This window comes from Cyprinus carpio, chromosome A6 (assembly GCF_018340385.1).
Source record: "Cyprinus carpio isolate SPL01 chromosome A6, ASM1834038v1, whole genome shotgun sequence".
NCBI classification, from domain to species: Eukaryota; Metazoa; Chordata; class Actinopteri; order Cypriniformes; family Cyprinidae; genus Cyprinus; species Cyprinus carpio.
In genome coordinates this window covers 25,220,855-25,241,973 of record NC_056577.1, presented here as the reverse complement: position 1 = coordinate 25,241,973, position 21,119 = coordinate 25,220,855, and the positions used below count along the sequence as shown (strand labels likewise).

The 21,119-nt window shown below is 35.5% G+C and overlaps 1 protein-coding gene across 1 annotated transcript in view; it reads right to left on the bottom strand.

Moving 5' to 3' along the window:
• LOC109091335 (SLIT-ROBO Rho GTPase-activating protein 3) overlaps window positions 1–21,119 on the bottom strand; it is a 68,753-nt gene that overhangs the window by 41,092 nt on the left and 6,542 nt on the right. Inside the window, exons 2-3 of the mRNA XM_042759205.1 lie at window positions 10,397–10,574; window positions 627–789 (exon numbers count right to left, since the gene is read on the bottom strand). Of these exons, the coding sequence (XP_042615139.1) occupies window positions 627–789; window positions 10,397–10,574 (341 nt within the window). The remainder of the gene's footprint in view (window positions 1–626; window positions 790–10,396; window positions 10,575–21,119) is intronic.

Genomic DNA, 21,119 nt, shown 5'->3' with positions numbered 1-21,119 from the left:
GAGTAGGGTATCTTAGGTGACCTTGAGTACACCCACTGCAAGCAATTAACAGCTTCCCAGGGTGCTCTAGGTGTGTTTTATTGGTTCACAGTCACCTCACAGAACCACTCTCCTATGAATGGCGGCTGGAAGCACAGGGCCTCACCTACAGGAAAAGCAGCCAGGTGTAAACACGCTAGTAGTGTTTGGATTACACCACAGGAATCCAGGCTATGTGTTGACAGCGTTCCAACTCATATAGTCCAGACCCCATAAGTCACACCATGGAGAATACAGCCAGTAGCGGCACTTCTCGCCCCAGTATGACTTTAACTCTGAGAGGATGTGCATAAATAGGCTGTAGTCACCCTGTGAGACAGCATGCATTTTAACATGCACATTCATTTTGTTGCATACCATCCGTACACATGTCTGCAAGCATTTAAATTCAGCATAAAATTCCAACAGAACAGTTAAAATAAGAAGGGAGGCGTTGCTGTGCTAAGAAAAATGTCGCTTGGCATTTAATAATCTGATCAAATAGCAAGTATGAACACAGAGGTGTCTGTTAGCTAAAAGTGGACATGAGATTATCATGGTATTTAATTGGATGAGAGAAGAAAAAAAAGGATGTCAAAGCTATAGACCTTTTTGAAGAGCCGGATGACGTCCTCGCTGATCTGTGCCAGGCGAACGATGACATTGTTGATGTAGATATCGTTAAGTGTGGCATGATCTCTGCTTTCTCTTCGAGTCTGGTTCAAAACTAGATACCAGCAGTTTACTGAAGAGAGAAGGTGTTGTTCTTTCCTAGAAGGGCAGAGAAAGGGATTATAATGTTAAATACTGTTATAAGTTGGCTTGCTTACTTTTTTGCTGAAATGTTTGGCTTGTTCTCCATATAACGTATCATCTTCCCATAATTGTCAAGACTGTCAAATGAAATTCACAAGGCCTTCACAATACATTTTCCCCTTTGCTGAGTACAAAGTTAGCAATAGTTCTTAAACTAACAAATGCAGCCATACATTATTTATTCACTGTTATAGGAGGTATTGCAGACTTATATGTATAGTTCACCCAAAAATGAAAATTATATCATCACTTACTCACTCTCAAGTTATTCCAAACCTGTATGAATTTCTTTTTAGCAGAAAAGAAGATATTTTGAAGAATGTTGGTAACCAAACAGTTGACGGTAGCCATTGACTTCCATAGTATTTTTTTCCATTCTATGTAATTCAGTAGATACTAGCCACTGAATTACATAGTATGGAAAAAAAATACCATGGAAGTCAATGGCTACCGTCAACAGTTAGGTTCTTAAAAATATCTTCTTTTGCGCTCAACAGAAGAAAGAACCTTACACAGGTTTGGAACAACTTTTTGGGTGAACTTTCCCTCCCAACACATACAACAAGTCTCCAACACCACACTTACAGTACTCGGCACCTGACAGCAAACTGATCACTTAATACCTTAACACTTCTAAAAATAATGATGCAGAGACAGAAATCTCCCTAGCTTGAACTTAATCAGCTTTTGAGACCATAAGCTTGTGTTCTGTGCTAACCCTTCACTTCTTTCCTTAGTCCTATCTTCTTAACCAATCAACAAGCTGAAGAACAGGGAATGCAAAAATAAATAACTGAGTTGTGAGTATTGAAAGCCGAGAGATAGCAGGATGACGCTTTGGAGGCAAAGGCAATTACTTCAGAGAGTATTTGGCATAGGGAGAGAACATCAAAGTGTGGCCTCTTGTGAGAATTAGTGAAATGCTAATCGCTGCTAATGAGGAACATATATCTCCCTGCTGCATGTGACAAATGTTATCAGTCCTGTAATCTGCCCTCAAATAAGGATAAACAGTAAACAAAGAAGCATACGTAGGTCAACCAGCACCCTTTGGGATTATGACAAGCTTACCGTATGTTAATATATAGAGACATCTATAAGTATTTCTCAAGTTGATTCCCCCCAAAAACGTAAACAGTAAATTCTGTTTGGTGATGTTAATAGTGCACATTTTAAGGAACCACCAAAATGACTTTTGTTAGTGTATCCTAATGTAGTCAAGTTGATACAGACATGTTATTATTAAGTATTACCTACAAATGGACAGGTCCAAAAACATGCTAAAACATGGTACAATGCATTTAATGATTTTATTGCATTTTAAACTGATCGGCCATGCTGCAATTACTCAATGAAAAAATATGAAAATGTCATATGACTTGCAAAACATAAATGAATAAGTAGCACTGTCTGTTCATGCATAGATTCCTTTTAAAGATAAATGTTATATGCAGAAGATAAGAACTGCATTTACAAGAATGAGGAAGAGGAAGAAGTGTAATGAAATGTGCCAGATCACACATATGCCGCAGCAAGGAAATAAGAATGTGCTGAAAGACGAACAGCTTAAAGTTTGGCTGTGCAAAATGATCAAAGATTTTTTTGCCTCTGCTTTTGAAACTGCCAATTGTAGCACTAGGCCATAGGCTAGATCTCTACAATAGATGAGAAACTGCCTTGTTTCATCCAAAACTGGGGAAAGACAATCTCTGGCCCTTTTCCTTTAGTCTCATTTACAATTTTTTTCAACATTCAGAAAATAGATCAAAAGCACTGCTCTGACTCTAGAAATCAAGGCCTGAAAAAAAGGATCATATGATTCATAATTACATTTCTCCAATTGCTTTTTTTGTGTCCATGGTCCATAAACCATACAAAGGGCCAAAGATCACATAAAACTCTAAATGTATTTTTTTAAAGCCTTTGAAACAAGAGTGCAATGCTCTAAGGCTCTCACACACTTCTGTTTTCTTTAGGCTATGTGTAGTTAAAATGGGTATGGGTAGCAACAATGCACATCAAACGAGCTTTGGTGATCTAAATCTAAAGCTTGTTGCATTTAAAAAAAAGTAAATAATCTGTAAATCTGTTAAAATGAACGGGTCAAAAAGACTCATGGTTCAGTCTGCTCATAAGTTAGTATGAATAAGTCTAATGACTCACTTACTGAATACCTTAGACAGGCTCTTGATTCACTGAACTTTTATACTGAATTAACCGCAAATCATTACGTTCAATATGCTCTAAAGAAGAATACTAGAAGAATCATAAACAGAATAATTAGGAATCAGAATTGTTAAAAAGGAATCAGTATCACTAGATTCTAATACCTACAATGAACACAAACTCAAATACAAACACAAAAATTTGCTCCTTTACTTGTGCACCTTTACCATGTACAATTCCTTCTTATATAACTTTAAATAAAATATCTGCCAATAGAAAGTCCTTTTCAGCTTATGAATATACATACAGTCAGCTGTTTTAACACCCAACAGCCGCCTAGAGACAGCTAACGCACTGTGCTGTGCTGTGATTATTTGTGACAGGAGACAGGGGCTTCTGGAATTTGGTGATATCCTTTTTGTAGGCCACTTCAGTCCTCAGAAAGCCTCTGGCACAATATTGCAATTTTAAATAAATTTTTATCTTATCTTGGCTGTAAACACTTGCCTTTGATGTTCAAAAAAGGTTGCATCAAAATACCAGTTTTTTTAGGTAAGTATTTGAGCATTTTCTTAAATTAAGAGCATCTGAGTTGAATGATAGTTCATGGTTTTGTTTTGTGGGGTTGACTGTAAAAAGTTTTCCAATATTCTATATAATTTACTCACCCCCATATGCTCCACAGAAGAAATGAATTCATATGGGCTTGGAACAACAATAAAGTGAGTAAATGATGACAAAATGTTCATTTTTAGGTGAATGATTCCTATAAACGAAAGTACTTGAAAACTAAAAGATATGTCTCTCATTGTTTCACATCATTCTAGACACTAATTCTACCAGGTATACTGCAGTTCCTCACACGTCAATACAAACACACGTGATAAGCAGCTTCAGTCGAGCGCACGGCTGCCATTGATCCACAAAACAGACTGATCTTTAGAGGTTTCCACTCTAACTGAGCGAGCATCGTGTTGTTCTTAATCTCCACATATCGGATCCTTGTAAACAACTCTCTCAAACCCTCTCGGACTCCAATACTTCACAGCTCTGCAACCTGATGAGTCAGAAAAGATTAAAAAAGGAGAAAAGACTGAGTGTGAATGAGTAAGTGAGTATGGTAACTTTTTTGTAAGGGATATGTGTGTTTAATTCATCAGTGTAAAGTGCAAGATTATTGATATTACTACAAATTATAATGCATGCAAGTATGTATATGTAACATACACGGATAAAGTGAAACATTTTAAGTGTGTATTATTGTGTCTTTTCTAACCTTTAAGGCTATGCAATATATCTAAAGATCTCTAATCCTATGCTAAGAAGTGATAATAAGCAGTTATCCGTATTGTGCTCAAAAACACCCACACAGAGTATCTGTGGGGTTCAAAATCACTTCACTCTTAGCTTCATTATAGCAACACAATCCATAAAACACAATCATACAATCACACTCGCCGCCTGCCACAATATTCATTCAAGAAAGTTTTTTTTGTTGTTGTGTGCCAAGCCCAATACAGCTTAATCAAAGAGCTTTTAATCCAGTCTGGGGTGGCTTGCTGATTGCTAAAGCTTATCTCTTGATGGAAAAGCAGGGGAAGGAATCAAGTGGCAAATCAGGAACCGTAGTGGAAACAGAAACGGGGGCACACGCTCCCCAGTTCAAACACATTTCCGCCTTTTAAGTAAGCTTCAATAAATTGCAATTGCACATTTTTTGCTGTTTCACCAACCCCCCCCAACACACTAATAACACCCCCCAATCCACAAACACGCAAAACGAGGCCACCAGTGCATGATTGCTCCCAGCTGTAGACCCATGAGAGGACTGGAAAAAAGGAGAGAGGATAGAATTTTGTCAGAGCATTGAATGGTAGGACAAGGATTAGCTCAAAAGCTCATTGCTGATGTCTCTGACCTCATTAATCTTACATTATTAGCCATATACAGGGATCCTAAGCCAAAAGATCTGAGGAAAGCGTGTGTTCGAGCTGCGTTGAACGTTTAATTTGGACTTGGCTTTAAAGAAATAGGGAATTCTGTCATCGTTTACTCTTTCTCATGTCATTCCAAACCTGTATGACTCTTTCTCCTGTCAAAAACACAAACGGTAAATTTTTTGAAGAATATTCTGGCCACTTTTCAATCATTTTTATAATGAAAGTGAGTGTGGACTGAGGCCGTCAAAAACATGCAAAAAATATGTATAAAAACATCCATATTCCTTTTTGAAGTCATAATTTGTGTAAAATATCATTCTGTTTCTCATTGGCACGTACAAGAGAGGTAGTGATGGTTCATTCATGAATTCAGTTCACTAAATCAGAATCAAAATGTATTTTTAAGTATAACATAATGACTCACTGACCTTGTCACAATTGTTAAAGTCAACATGAAATGAAAATGTACCCTTTCTATTTTGTAAATACATGTTATTGTATATCTTACTGTGAGTGATTTATCCATGTAAATGTAAATTTTTGACTTTATAATGTTTCATCTAAATGTCAGAAGTTGATCTAACGCAACAGACTATTCTCTGGTGATGAATGCCAGACTTCACCAGCCATTGAGTCAGTTTAAACTCTGCCCCTCCACAATCAACCACAAATTCACATTTATTATGTTTCAGTCTGTTGGCTACACATAGCTACTTTATGACTTGAAAAACAGTGTATGGGTGATATGAACAAATTTCATTGTACTTTACGGGTATTAGCATCCTTTTTGAAACTTAACTGAATGGAAAAGACCAGTAAATTATTCTAATTTTGTGCTCTACAGAAGAAAGAAAGTCACAGGGGTTTGGATTGCCATAAGTATGAGTAAATTATTTTTTATTTTTGGATGAACTAATCCTTTAATGTCTAAGTCTGAGAGATTAATTTTCCATCCCAAGGGGCTTTGGCATGCTCTCTGAGAGGCTTGGCAGTGAGTGAATGAAGGCCGGCGGTGGAAGGCAGGTGCTGCTGTGCGAGGAGCAGAATGCAGCAGGAACGTACTGCAGGGCAGTTTGATTTCAGGCTTCTGTCCAATAGGCTACAGCAAATGTAGTCTGCATGCTGCCACATCTACACCAGAGCCGCATCTCATTCCAAACCATCATCACTTTCTTACACTACTTAGCAACCAAAATTAATCTTTAAAGGCAGCTATCAATGGATAAATAGATAGACTAAATACCAATCCGTAGCAAACAGTACAACAAAATCACCATTAATGGTCTGACATACAACGCTTGATGATTGTAGCATTGGTCAAAAAAAGTCCTGGCAGACTGTGGGCACTGCTTTGTCCCATAGGCAAGTGCATGAAATTCATGCATAACTTATAACAATCTGTATGGATTTATATATTAATGGATTATGAATTAATACTTCTACTGAATTTATGCCACATCGCTAAGATCAGCATGTATAAAAAAGGGGTTAATATGTTGTACAGATGAATAAATTGACCATAAGTGAAATTAGCACTGATTAAATAAGCTTGTCAGCCAAGGGAACATACTTAACCATAAGTAACAAATACCATGTTTACATGCACTTAAATTTAATATTCCAGTTTATATGCTCAATAGACTTTGGAATACTTCAATATGTATTCATGTTCCTCTACAGGAAGTACTAAAGACATCCCCTCTGGTTATTAATTACACAGAATTTTAGTAATATAGAATGGTAATTTAAATCAACTCATTGAATTCTTCTTATCTCACTGCAATAGCATCAGAATTATTTTCATATGACCGAGATACTACAGTGTTTTTATAATTAATATTTTAGATTTGTATTTAATTTTATATTTTCTGCTTTCAATTTTAATTAACGTTCTAGTAATTTAATTTTGTCATGTGTTTTTGTTGTTTTTATCTATATAGTTTTTATTCACTTTTATTTCAATTTTAGTTATTTTAGTACATCATATTAAACTAAATGAAAATAAGAAATGTTGCCTTTGCAACTAGCTAAAATAGCTTTTTTATTTTAGTTAAGTTCAAATTTATTTTATTTCATTTCAAGAAACAGAGATTTTTACGTTTTATTATTATTATTATTATTTTGTTAACTATAATAACAGCACAAATTAGTTAAGAACAATTAAGAACAATAGTTTAAAAAAAAATTAAAAAGTTGATATGACAAACTCTAAATGTAGCAAAATCCATGTGCCTGAAAATTCAGTCATTGAAACATCTGGCAGAAATAAAACTTGTTGATTAATGGATGATAGCAAACATTTTATTCACTAGAATGTATTTTACACCCTTCTTTAAGTCAATTGTGTTTTGTCTCAAAAATAATGAAAAATTAAAATATCTGATTCTGAATTGAAATTGAATGCATGCAATCATCACAAGTTGGGCGGTCTCAATGCATCCCTTTCCAATTCTTTGCCATCTTTGCATAAAAAATCTGTGTAGGCGATGATTTTTTTTTTTCTTATTTCAGCCTAGCAAAATAACCTAGTGTTCACAGCTTAAATCCATCAGCCAATCCACCCTGCAAAATATATATGCAGAAGCCTTGACCCTCATTCATATATACTTTAGAAGTAATCTATGGCTGCTTTAATGCACAGAGACAGAGCTGAACTGCAGAGCAGACTGGATTAGTATTTAGGTATTGTGTGTTGCAAGTCTCAGCACCAATACACATCAAATAAGACTGCAATAACAACACATGCAGGCCAGGGAACGAGGCAAGATAAGAACAGGAAATAGGGTGAAAATAAAGCTAAACATGTGCAAAGCACACAAGCATACAGACTTTGTGTTTTGACTGATAAAGCCCAGCGTGGAAGACAAGTCTGCTTTGTGGAGATAGGAAAAGGTATTTATTGACTTGAAACACATGGACACAAACACACACAAACGGCCATTAACGACACTTTTGTAGACACCTTCTTATCTCCTCTAGACATGTCATGGTCTATCTAGAACTACATAAGTTGAAGATAGTTAGGGTTCTTTTATGCAGAGATTTTTACCTTTATAAATAAAGAGATGGCAAATAGGTGTTACATACAGTATTTGTAGATTAAATAACTTAATTTGTTTAATCTTGCATAAACGCATAAAGTTAATGAAGAAATTTAGAGAAGGATATACCGTAGCTGCATTTGGGTAACTGTCATGGTTTCCACTTAAATATTAAGCAGAAAAACTATCATCGTCATCGATAATAAAAAAAAAAAAAAAAAAGATATGTTAATTGAGCACCAAATCAGAATATTAGATTTATGAAAGATTATGTGACTCTGAGGACTGGAGTAATGGCTGCTAAAAATTCAGCTTTCCATCACAGAATAAATTTTGTTTTAAATATATCAAAATAGAAATCAGTTAATTTTAAATTGTAATAATATTTCAGAATTTTTATGTTTTTTTTTTTTTGTTGTTGTTCAAATAAATGTAGCCTTGGTGAGCATATGACTTTTTAAAAACTTGAAAAAATTACCAGGCCTAAAGTTTTAAACAGAAGTGTATGTGTATTATACACATAATATACATTTGTATAACTATAAACAATATCCTGCAATCAAATGTGTTCCATGTTCCTGTATACCACTGCATTTTGTCTGTGAAGAGACCATAAAACTGATTATAATCTGAAAGAGCACAAATCCATCTCACCACCGAAAAGTCAAAAGTTTGTTGTTGACATACAGTATGCATTGTTTGTGTGTGCTTGATTCTTAGCATGAGTCAGCTGAGCTTGCTGTGAGGCTTGCACCAGCAAAACTAGAACCCAAAAGCTGACACAATAACAGAGAAAAGAGGAAAGGAGAAAAAAAATGAAGTACAAAAACAGAAACAACTACAGAGAATGACAAGGCCAGACGCAGGGCCAGGAGAGCAGCAGCCACTGGCGCTGCCGTTCCTCATTGTTGTCTGCTGTAATGTAGTGAATGGTGCAGTGAGACTGGCCCCAGGAGCAAGCAGCAGACGGCCCTCCTCCACCAGCTGCTATTAATTAAACCCCACCAATCCTGCTGCAACACACTCGCAAAACAAACCTAAAAACAGTACATTCAGAAGCACATTGTAAAGTCAAAGTCCAAATATCTAAAAGGGCTTTTCACACCTTAAAATTTATATATTCACTTTTGTCTTGTTTCCAGAAAAAACTGAAATTTATCTCAAGTGGTCAGAATGTGTTTCTATAGCCTCGTTAGAGCTAGCATTGGTTAAATCCTTTATTTTTTTCACAGCCCACTATGACCAATTGAGGTCTTGTTAGCAGAAGTTTTACTGCAGACTCAGAATCCAATGTTGGCTTGATGCCACAGGTGCCAATAATCACCCGCTGATCTCATGCACGCAAGGAAAAACAGTAGCTGTGTACTGCATTACTGAAACGGTTTTACAACATGTATATACACTTGGTTTTCTAAAGTAAATTATTTACTTATGCCATTGCAGTCAACTGAATCAACATATACATTAAAAAATGCTGTGCATTCTCCATAGACTTAAAGGATAGTTCCCACAAAACAGAAAATTCTGTCATCATTCTGTAGAACAAAAAAAAAGAAGATATTTTGAACAATGAACTGTTTTTGTCGAAATAACCAAAGTCAAGGGTCAAAACTAACATTAGACGCCACTGACTTTTCCTGACATTTTGCAATCTGCTTTTGTGTTGCATAGAAGATTTATAGGTTAGGAACAACATACGCATGAGTACAAGACAGAATTTTCATTTTTGGATGAACTATCCCTTTAAATTTGAAAGAGCACAGGTTTGTCAGATAAGGAGAGTTGCTCAGGTAGAGCAACATTTTTAAGGTCAGGTTAGCAAAGGGTCAATTAGTCTAGAAATTTGAGGAATGAACTGGAGTGGCATGAAGAAAAGTAAGTTTTCTTTAGAGGGAACATTTAATTCAAAATGGTATTTCATTTAAATTAACAGCCAAAGATAACATCCTAATGTGTAAAACGCTACGGGCATTTAACAACTTTTTAAAACTTTGTGGAAAGTAGGGAACGAGGAGCAACCCTTGTTTGAAGGACGATTATATTCAGCAGCAGGAGAGAGATTTAAAATTCACCAGCAGCTATTTCTGCTCTGATAGAAGAAGCAATGAGACAAATGGTGAAACAGACGGCAAAATAAGGAGGAGACATAATCTGGCATGCACAATTAAAGGAACAGTTCACCAAAAAATGAAAATTGTCATCATGTATTTATTACAACCATCATGTTTGATGTCATTTGTCATTTTTGGTGTCATTTTTTCCATCAAGCACCAAATGAGAATTTTTTTGTAGAATCTTTATGCAGCTATTTTTCATACAGCTTCCCCATGGGGGAAAAAATCAAGGAAAATAATAATTTAATGGCAGAATTTTCATTTTTTGGGGGTGAACTTGCACATATCAATAATCTCTAACCTTGGGCCACGGATCTTTGACGAGAACCTTTCAGCCAGTTTCTCCAGACTGCGAGAATACTCCAGTTGAATCTCGGCTTTGCGCCGAAAAAACTCCTGCAGGTCCTGCAACAGCTGGATCCGAGCCTCTGATTGCTGCTCCAGGCACTTGAACTGCTCCACCAACTGATTACGGATCTCTGAGCAACAGAGTACACATAAACACATTAGTTTGACTCAGCATAATTCTGACATGTACATATACAAAGCTAGTTGGATTCAGACGTACTTTCTCATCTCAAATAGGCCAAATCCATTATTTAAACCATACAGCTAATGATCAAAGAATTTCCATGATTATTCCAGTCGTTTGTGACTACTGGATGCACATTTTGGGAGTGCTTTTGTACTCCTTCCACACATGGAACAATCATTTAGGTTACTAGTAATACTTTGCAGTGTGTGTGTGTGTGTGCACAAAATATATTCCATCATCCCAGAGTATATATTCATCCAATATAGATATGAAGGAAAATAATCTACCACTTACAATAGGAAATATGTGTGCAAATCGGTAAGGGGAAATGGAGAAATATATATTTAGCACACCAAGTCAGAACCGTGCTTTGTCCTTTAATAAAAAAAAAAATGGATGAGACTGAAATCCACACTTGTTTTGTCATGATCTAAGCTTTAGACTACAGCGTGTTCCTTACCAAATAACAATGTGTGAGGAAGTTAAGAATTTTGAAGTAGTCATCCAACAACAAAGCTGATTAGTGAGGTTTCCTGGATTAACTATAATATACGGTATATATACACGTGTATATACAAGCAAAAATTGACTATATATATATATATATATATATATATATATATATATATATATATATATATATATATATATATATATATATATATATATACTGTATGTTCTATCTAATGTTCTAACAATAGATAGATATATGGAAGTTTTCACAGAAAAATCACTGACTTGCTGTTAATTGTAAAGAAAGGTTTCCTGCCACAGACAGAGCTGTTCCCTCAGAATTATACTAACACAACAGAGAAGTACATGTAGGTTGTACACTAAGTTGCGTCCCTTGGGCAGCCAGTTTTTATGGTGTTGAAGCAAAGCTTCTTTCATGTGTCATTTCAAAGAGGCCTCTTTTGCTTCAAAGACTACCTTTAAGAGAATATTTCATTATTTGAATTCCCTGCGCTTAGGTTAACAGAACAATTAGACAACAAAACAGTAGCTTGACGAAGTAAATCAAGCCTGACACAGAAAAAGCATGAAATCAAACACAACATTAAGGTAGACAGCTTTACTGGAAATAAAATAAATCCACTGCGATACTGACTGAAGCAACATATCAGAGACAGAAGCAACACATCAGAGCTAACCCAGTCAAGTTGTCAACATTCTGCAGGTTTTTTCACATATACAATAACACTTCTGAGCTACAAGGGAAGAATTAACTATTACGTTCAACAGCAAAGACTGTCATGGTGTTGAAATGAGAGGTGCTCTGTTTTTCTGTGATATTGTGCTGCGACGGCGAGCCACAGTGGAGCATGAAAATCTTTGGTTAACCACCGAACCTGAGTCTTCCTTTAGACGTGAGGACTACTGCCTGCTGGCACTATTTGTAGTAAAAACCAATGTGGGTCCTATTTAGAGGTAGCTTACATACTGAAGAAAAAAACCCTAGCATGTTGATAGCTTTCTCTCAGACTCCCTGAAAACTTCAGCTTTTCCTGTTTTTCATTCTTTCTCTCTGCTCAGTTTTTTCTCAGCGTGTATTCAATTGACAAAACAAGGGAGCCAAGAGGAACGCCCCAGAAACATCTGACACCGTTTCGCATGAATAGCAGGCAGGGCTTTTTTGAAAATTCTCTCTCGTAAAAGGAGTGGGTTTAAAAACCTGCAGCAGTGCGAGAGCTGAAAAATAGGTCATGTTGTAAGCGAGCTTTTAACGGAGAACCTGAGCAATCACAGAATTATTCACAAGAAAGAGGATTCCAAGTGCGCTGCAATCACTCTGTGGCTTCACTTGATGTCTGGAACTCATAGCTGCTCTCGGAGGAGGAATGCTGTGAATTTTGGCCTGATGTCCCTTCAGCCCCTGCATAACACTGTGAACTGGTTACTTTAGAAGCCCAGAATTACTTAAGAGGAGGATTTCTCCGGAATACCCTCATCTGATGAGACCAGACTCTCTGCCTGCGGATAGACTCAGCAAGCAAATAGCTGAAAGACTGTGTCGCACAATGGTCGACGCACCCCTGAATTACACTTTAAAATCAAACACACGAGTTAACACCATCTGATTTCAATGAAAATAAATAGCCTGTCTCTCTGATTAGCAAGCCGTGATGACTAAGCCATCTGAATAAATAGAGATGATGGATCTCTATTATAGAGTATGAAAAGTAGGGTCAAGAGCCAAAACGAGACAAAAGATCATCTAATTTTACAGGCAACAACCCTTAATTTAAAGGTTTTCTAACAGATACTATCTATCAAGATACTATCAATTATCTTCTGTGCATCGTTCACAGAAGATAATTGAACCATTTCCATCTGAGCCTTGGGTCTGTTTATCTATATGGAGGGACTTGAAATAGGGTGTTATAGAGATTCCAGAAATGTTCTTTGTAATTAAATCTCACAAAACTTGCCCTCAGTAGGTGTTGGTCTAAAGCTGTGGTTCTCAAATTGTGGTCTCCAGAAACCCTGGTGGTCTGTACAAATCTATCAGTCTCACCAAGGCTGCATTTATTTGATCAAAAATACAATCAAAAATTGTAATATTACGAAATATTATTACAGTCTAAAATAGTTGTTTCCTATTTTAATATATTAAAAAAAATATTTATTAGAGTGGGGGCAAAGCTGAATTTTCTTTACTTTTGATTAATTTAATACATCCGTGTTGAATAAAATTATTAATTAAAAAAATATTTCTTGACCCCAAACTTCTGAATAGTAGTGTTGCAAAAAAGCACAAACACTTGGCTGATTAATCAGCTCAGTTTATTAACTGATTGCATAAAATAATTTGTGGAAAAAGATTTTTTTATCTGTCTCATTTCAAAAATGTAATTATGTACACAAGTATTTGGTCTAACTTCTCAGCTGGAGAACAGTGGGCAATCTAGTTAATTTCAGCGAAATAAGAACAAAACAGCAGTCTGGAAAAATTTAAGCTAATTTGTACACCACTTGAAACTGCGGGTAATTTGTTCTGAGGTAGTTTGTTTTTTCTCCCAGATTTGAGGAGTTATGTGATCCAGAATCTTTCAGAAAGCTGCAGAATTTGAACACCCACCGTTCACTGTTCGTTCAGTCTTTCAGTCTGCTCGTTTATTAAATAACATGGCTAATTTGATCAGGCTTTCAGCTGCCATCAAGACTGCAGTTTCCTGAGCTCACATTTTACCACGCTGAAATCCATTCAGCAGTGTTTCTCCAAAAATCAGCACAGAAAATGTCAAAAAAAGGTCTACAGAATCCATCTGTAGAATCCATCAGCAATAAAACTGTTAGTCCCTCAATCGTCTGAATGGCGCAACACGATTCTTGCAGTTTCAGAAGAAAATGTCAGTGGTGCTTTCTCATGCAAATGCAAGGGTTTCAAATTTGATAGTTACCATGGCATTGCCATGCAGTTGCTAAGATGTTCTGAGTGTTTTTTAGAACATTGCTATGCAGTTTCTAGAGTGTTCTGGGCTGTTTCTACATAAGCAACCATCCAGAAGACTCTACAAACCACCACAATAATATTCCATCCTGATCCCAAGATATGGCTTCTAGAATGCAAATTGATTATGTTTTTCCAATTTTAATGTCTTGCTTAGAAAAGCAGCAGCACAATCTTAAAACAGTAAGTAAGGCCAAGTTCTGTTGTGCTTGTGATACAATGAGAAACATTTTTAAAAAACAGCATTATCTGACAAAACCCTCACAGTTTCAACAAGTAACAAGCTAAATTCTTCCACGCACCATTTGCACAAGAGTTCATTCAATTCACTTTTTTACAATGGTGAATTGGAAACTCAGGCCCTCTTCAAGCTAAATAAATCAATACCAAATGGTTCCACCATGTAATAAGCACTTAAGAGTTTTACTGCAACACAATACCAGTGACGTGGACTTTATATGACACTGAAAGCTCTCCGTTCACTGGACTTCGCATGTATAATGCATTTATATTCCCAGACATGCTTATCTTTGAGTCGCTGCTGCCTTCTATTCCTCACTGTCTCCAAATCATTTCACTAGTGGATTTGTGTATTATTAGATTCGATTAAAGAATTTCTGTCTTTTTATCATGGGTGCTACTCATCCATAGATCTCCTAGTTTCTCGCTCATTACACACATTGATAATCCTCTTCAGACATACAGTGACTCAGATGCTATTGTGTCAATGAGACAAATTCTAAGGGCACACACTAGCCTTGGACAAAGAGATGAGTGAAATATAGTCAAAGGAAATATTTCAGAATATGGGAAAAGGTGTTATTTAAGTGTTATTTACTGATTGTCTGTTTGTCACTGTCTTCTAAAAACATGTGAAGGCATGATTCATTTGTATACTCCTAAAGCATTAAAGGGATAGTTCACCCAAAAATGATAATTTTGAGATCATTTACTCACCCTCATGTTGTTAAACCTGTATGAGTTTCTTTGAAGCCATTGACTTCCCTAGTATTTTTCCTCCATATGATAGTCAATGGCTACCAGCAACTGTCTGGTTACCAACATTCTTCAAAATATCTTCTTTCTCGGACATAGTGTGTGGACATCACTTGTTTCCACTGACATCACTTAGACCGTCCACGTTATTAGGTAGATAATACTAACAAACATACATTTAATTCAATTCCAGATTCTTCAATTTTTACATTTAGTCCTCCCAATCTTGAGTATCATAGCATAGCATTACCATAGTATGAGACTTGCATCATTTTTATTCTTAAATGTTATAAAGTCTTCTCTGAGGTTAATACCTTTCAAGAACATTTGACTCATAACCGAGGGCACAACACCTTTAAATAATTAATTTAACCAAAGACACCTTGGAAAAACTGTAACTCACATTATTCAGCATTTCTCCACCAATGCATTATACATACAGCTTGTAGCAAACAGTAGCAGAATCAGCATCTTTTCCAGTCACTGCTCACTGCTAACCAATAGGAGCCCAACCACAGGATGCATGAGCAGGCACAAGTTAAGCAGGGGTCATTTTCGAACAATATTTAAATCTTTGATGGTGTTCTCTCTCACTCCACCTCTCAGCACCCCTTTTCTCCAGCCATCTGTAAAGCAAGTCCACTGCAGCAGTTTTGCAGAATTCACACCGAAGGTTGCATAACACACACCGCAGGCAATTAACTTCAAACTGAATCTGATAAAGCCGCCCATTGGTTCCATTAAGGTCAATTCATTAATGACAGCAAACCTGAACTTAAGAGCCAATAAGTTAACTTATTAACCCAATACAAGAAAAGGTGAGAACAGATGTATGGTGCAAGATATGGATCTTTCCTGTGGAAAAGGTCCAGCACTCTAGAGAACAGATCTATAGGTGGCATTTGAGCTTTAAACCATCTTCCTAACAGTATAGGACTTTGCAGTCCATCATCAGCCGAACAGAACTCTTAAAGTCACTTTAAAAGGCCACAGATTTATGTTTATATGTTTATAATGGACTGATTTACATTATATTCGGCTGCCATGATGGCATTTATATGATGCCATTTGCTCCATTATGCCTTTTCATTTATCATTTATGTGGCATCATTCTTCAGAGCAACAACATTTGATGGGTGTTTATATAAGGGCAGACAGCTAGATCATAGCTATCCAGCTATCATGGAGTACAGAATCAGAAACACAACCACAATGCAAAAAAACTAATATGAAAGCAAATATGCTTTTTTTGTATATATATTCACCATGATAATCAGAGCATCTACAGTACCGTTCAAAGGTTTGGGGCCAGTAAGACCTAAAATGCTTTTAAAAGAAGTCTCTTATGCTCACCAAGGATGTATTTATTTGATTAAAAGATACAGTACAAACTGTAATATTGTGAAATAATTTTATTTAAATGAACCATTTTCTATTTGAATATATTTTAAAATGTAATTTACTCCTGTAAATACAAAGCTGAATTTTCAGCAGTCATCAGACTTCAGTGTCACATGATCTTTCAGAAATCATTCTAATATGCTGATATGGTGATCAAGAAACATTTCTTCATATTATCAATGTTAAAAAAAAGTTGTGCTGCTTTTTTTTCATGGAGAACATTAATTTATTTCTTTGATGAATAGAAAGTTAAAAAGAACAGCATTCATTTGAACTAGAAAGCTTTTGTAATATATGTTTTTACTGTCACTTTTGATCAATTTAATGCACCCTTGATGAATAATAAAAAAAAAAAAAAAAATCTTAATGATACAAAATTTTGAATGGTAAGTATCTAGAAAACACTGAATAGATTATTGATAATTAATGGTGTACTACCGACATTAAAATATTGACTGATATTAATAAACCAATAATAATTTTCATAACAGATTAATGGCTTATAATACAATTATAAACTATTTTGCCTAAATAATAAAATAAAATAATAATAAAATCAGTTGATACAGGTCAAATTAGGCATCCTAACATTTTTCTTTTTTGTATGTTAACATCATCCTTTTGCAGTATGAAAAACAAAAAGATTATATTTAACAGCAATATGAAATTGAAGTTATTTCAAAATTGCAACACCATCAACAGCAAAAGATAAACACACATACATACACACTCAATATTATAATTCCTCATCAAAGCCAATTAGTCTCACACAATCTTTAGTTTTCTCAGCATATTCAGAACATAAGTGTGTGCAAATGTCTTCCTAACTCCACATGGAAAGTCTATTTAACATCTGCACTCTGCGGCTGATGCAAAGAGCCTGGGACATCAATTAACTGAAATTGGGTACATGAGACAATATTGCAGCAATATTGCTGTCCAGGAAGAGGATAATGTAATTCTGTCTTTTTGTCCAAGCAGACAAATCCAAAACACACAAATACATGAATACACAGAAACACACACACGCACACAAACACACCAGCTTCCCATGATCTATTTATCGCATTGATTTCTCCTCCCTAACTGTAGTATTACCATCAGCATCCTGTGTCTATGTTATAAGATCTAGCTTCTTAGAGAACTTTAGATATGCCCCTTTTAGAGCTGGGCCTTCAATCACAGCTGTCTCCATGCCAGTCCCACTCACAGAGAAAAATGACTGTATACTGTCTCCACGGCAACACACGGGGTATTCTCCCGGGAAAAGGTCTGAAGAGAGATGGAGGGCGCCAAGATGTTGACGTGCACATTTACACAAGGCAACATGACAAGACAATCATCTGACCTCTTTTGTTCCTGGCTACCTCCAGTGTGGCACCAATTTTTAGCCTTTTTTCCTCCAGCTATACAAAATGTCAAAACTGCAGTGCTCATTTGCAATTACGTCAGTTGCTGGTTAAGAGCATCTGGGTAAAGACAGAGAATATGAACAACACCGGCCATCCACACAAATCTGGATCCTTTTATGCTGGCTATAATGCAACAAAAACAAGAATTTTATTGTTCAGGCAAACTTTAATAACCAGGTATATGGCGCTTCCTCTAATAAATGATTTTATAGCATGAGAACAGTAAAACAAGACAGGTTGTAAATTCTGAATTACTCATGCACGTCAATACAATTCAATTCAACACATTCCTATTTGTTACAAGTGTTATTCAGAGCAGTGTTTTTAGCATCTTTGAGATGCTATTATAGTTTGCATTATTTTGAACCAGTTTTTATTTTTAGATTTTCCATTTTCATTTGAATTTCAGTTGAAGTTTTAATAATTTTGTTGTTTTTATCATTTGTAATTTTTTTTAAATATATGTGACTATATAGCTTTTACTTTTTTATTTTTAGTTTCAAATGGCAATTACCTGAAATAAATGTTTTTAATGATTTTATTGTTAGTTTTTTTTTTTTAGTTAACTATAATAACCCTGATTCAGACATGCCAAATAACCATGCCACAAAAAACAAAAGAAAAAAAGGGGTTGAGAAAAGATACATGATAGACATATACACATACATGAGGAAAAAATGAAAAAAAAAAAGTTAAATAAAAAATTAAAACATAATTTTATATATATATATATATAATTATTTTTAAAATATTAAAATAATTCATATCAAATCAAATGATGCAGAAGTAAACATGAACTGGTTGCCCTCATAACATGCCCTCATCCTTAAATCATGAGAAAAACTATCCAAGGTAAAAGAAGATATGACCTAAACTAAATTAACTGCAAATTCACTAGCATTTTTGCTTACTCCTGTAGAGTGAAAAAATCCTGGACCTGAAGCAAACCCAGCCCCTCTGGTTTAAATAATTCACCACAGTCAGGTCTGGACTAGGACAGAATGCATATGTAGCATGACATATGTTGCTAAGAGGCAGTCTAGCACAGTGGGGCAATTTCACCACAATGGAATGATTCAAGATATGATTAATAAGTTCAGTCAAATAACAAATAAACCAGCTGCTGTGATGTCTGTTAATCAAAGAACAATAGAAAAAAACTTTAGAAATTTAATTTCGAATTTAGTGTTTGATAACTTTATTCAATTTCTGTATATTTCCTACTTGTTGAAGGGCACAGGTAAATATAACATTTATTATAGGGTTTATGTGAAGATTGTTTTAAAGTCTAATAAATGCTAAAATTATTGGCTCTCAAGTATACTGTAGTGTTTATTAGTTAAAGTCAATGGTTAAGTCAGTAGTATAAGTATCAGTGATACTGGCCTTCAGTTATAAAAAATGATGTTAAACAAATACTAAAATATACTGTCTTTATGTTGTTTCTACATTCATTTGAAGATTGAATGTGAAATTATGGCAATATGTGCCATGACATGCAATTCATCACCATTCATCACACAAGATTTTTTATATAGGCCTTGTAAATGTCATAAGACTTTGACAGTATGAAGTACTTCTATAGGAAATCTTTGGGGCTGACAGTCTGAATTGCCATTATCTTCAACAAAAGCCTGGACATTCTTCTAAATATCCTCATTTAGTTTCCTCCGGAAATGGAAATCAGTACATTTAGATTTTTGGGTGAATTATTCTGTTTTCTGTTAAACTGATTTCAACTGGAAGCTGTAGATGACCTTGAAGAAGACAGCCTGCATTTGACTTTCTTCTTTCTGAAGATCATCCAGACTGCAGTAAGTCAATAGTGTCAGTAGAGCCAGTAGGTGTCTGAATAGTGACGGTAAACAGTCCGAAAAAAGGTCAGTCTGCCATTAACAAACCTTTTTTTGACACAGGAAACCAAAACCAAAGCCTAAAGGAGTTAAAACTCATCATCACTAAGCAGTTACCATAACAAGAAAAACCTCTGAAGCAAGTTAGGCTAGTTTATTAATAGGCAAACTCAAATCACACAACTGACAACTATGCTTATTTTTTCCAGTCCTATCTAGTCAGCTTATAAGCTAACACAATTTACAGATTTGGCATCTGAGTTCCATTATGGCTAACTTCAGGCTGTGTAGAGTTTATCAATGATCATTTGGAACCATATCTTTCCAGAGAACAGAGTGATATAAAGGAGATCCTGAGCCCCAGCCATTGCTGAGGTTTTAAAACAATGCCTGGCGCCAAGGACCCCTGCCAAAAACACAAACCACCTGCTCTCCCCTTAACTCAGATCACAGAGGAGGAAACTCATGGAAAATGACGTAGGGAGAAACCAAATTCAAGACCTTATTACAAAGCTCAGGTCACATGACCAATGCATATTACCACAATAAGTGATTTAAAGGAGTACTGAAGGAATTATATGAAAAAAAAAAGAAAAAAATAACTTGTGTTTCTTGTCATGAGGCTTGAGCTTTATCAATGCACTTATGAAAAGAAGGCCTGAATATGGTCATGCCAGACTCAGACAGCACACCCACAGACCACCCACAGTCTGTTCCCAACCATCTGATGCATACTGAATACAAAATTGTCAAGAACTGTCTGAAAATTTGCACTTTCATTTTGGATTGCTTTATGCATCTTTTTGGAGTTGGAGTGTTTGCAAGGTTAACACAATGTGCAAATCTTTGAAAAATACTAAGATGTGTTAGCACTAGCAGGCAAACTAAATTTCCACAACCATAATTGCATAATTGCACACTCTGTTTTCTAAGTTGCATTTTTTAAATTGGTACTTTTGATGGCAAAGTCTACAAAAATGTCCTTTACTTTCATCAGTGTTCTTCAGCCTGGTTGTGAAAAGACATTGCTAGTGCAGTTATTTGAACTGCCGTTTTGAATGTTTTTCCCTCTACAACAGATCTATTATTGTAGCATCTATCAACTATTTTAGAAAAACCCTAAAAAGCAAAAGAGCAAAAGCAAACAATTGCTTTACACTTACAGTATGAGTAAAAAATACACTAGACTGTATGACAATAGTCCAAACTCTTAATACACAAAACTACAGTGTATCTCCATGTACAATTTTTGCCATTTTTCATACTATACAGTAGGCAAAAAAAAATACAAATATGTAAGCCACGTATCTTTCCTAATCTATATTATTTTCCCTATTATTCATAAAAGAGGTGGCCACAGGAGAAGATTTGTGAAT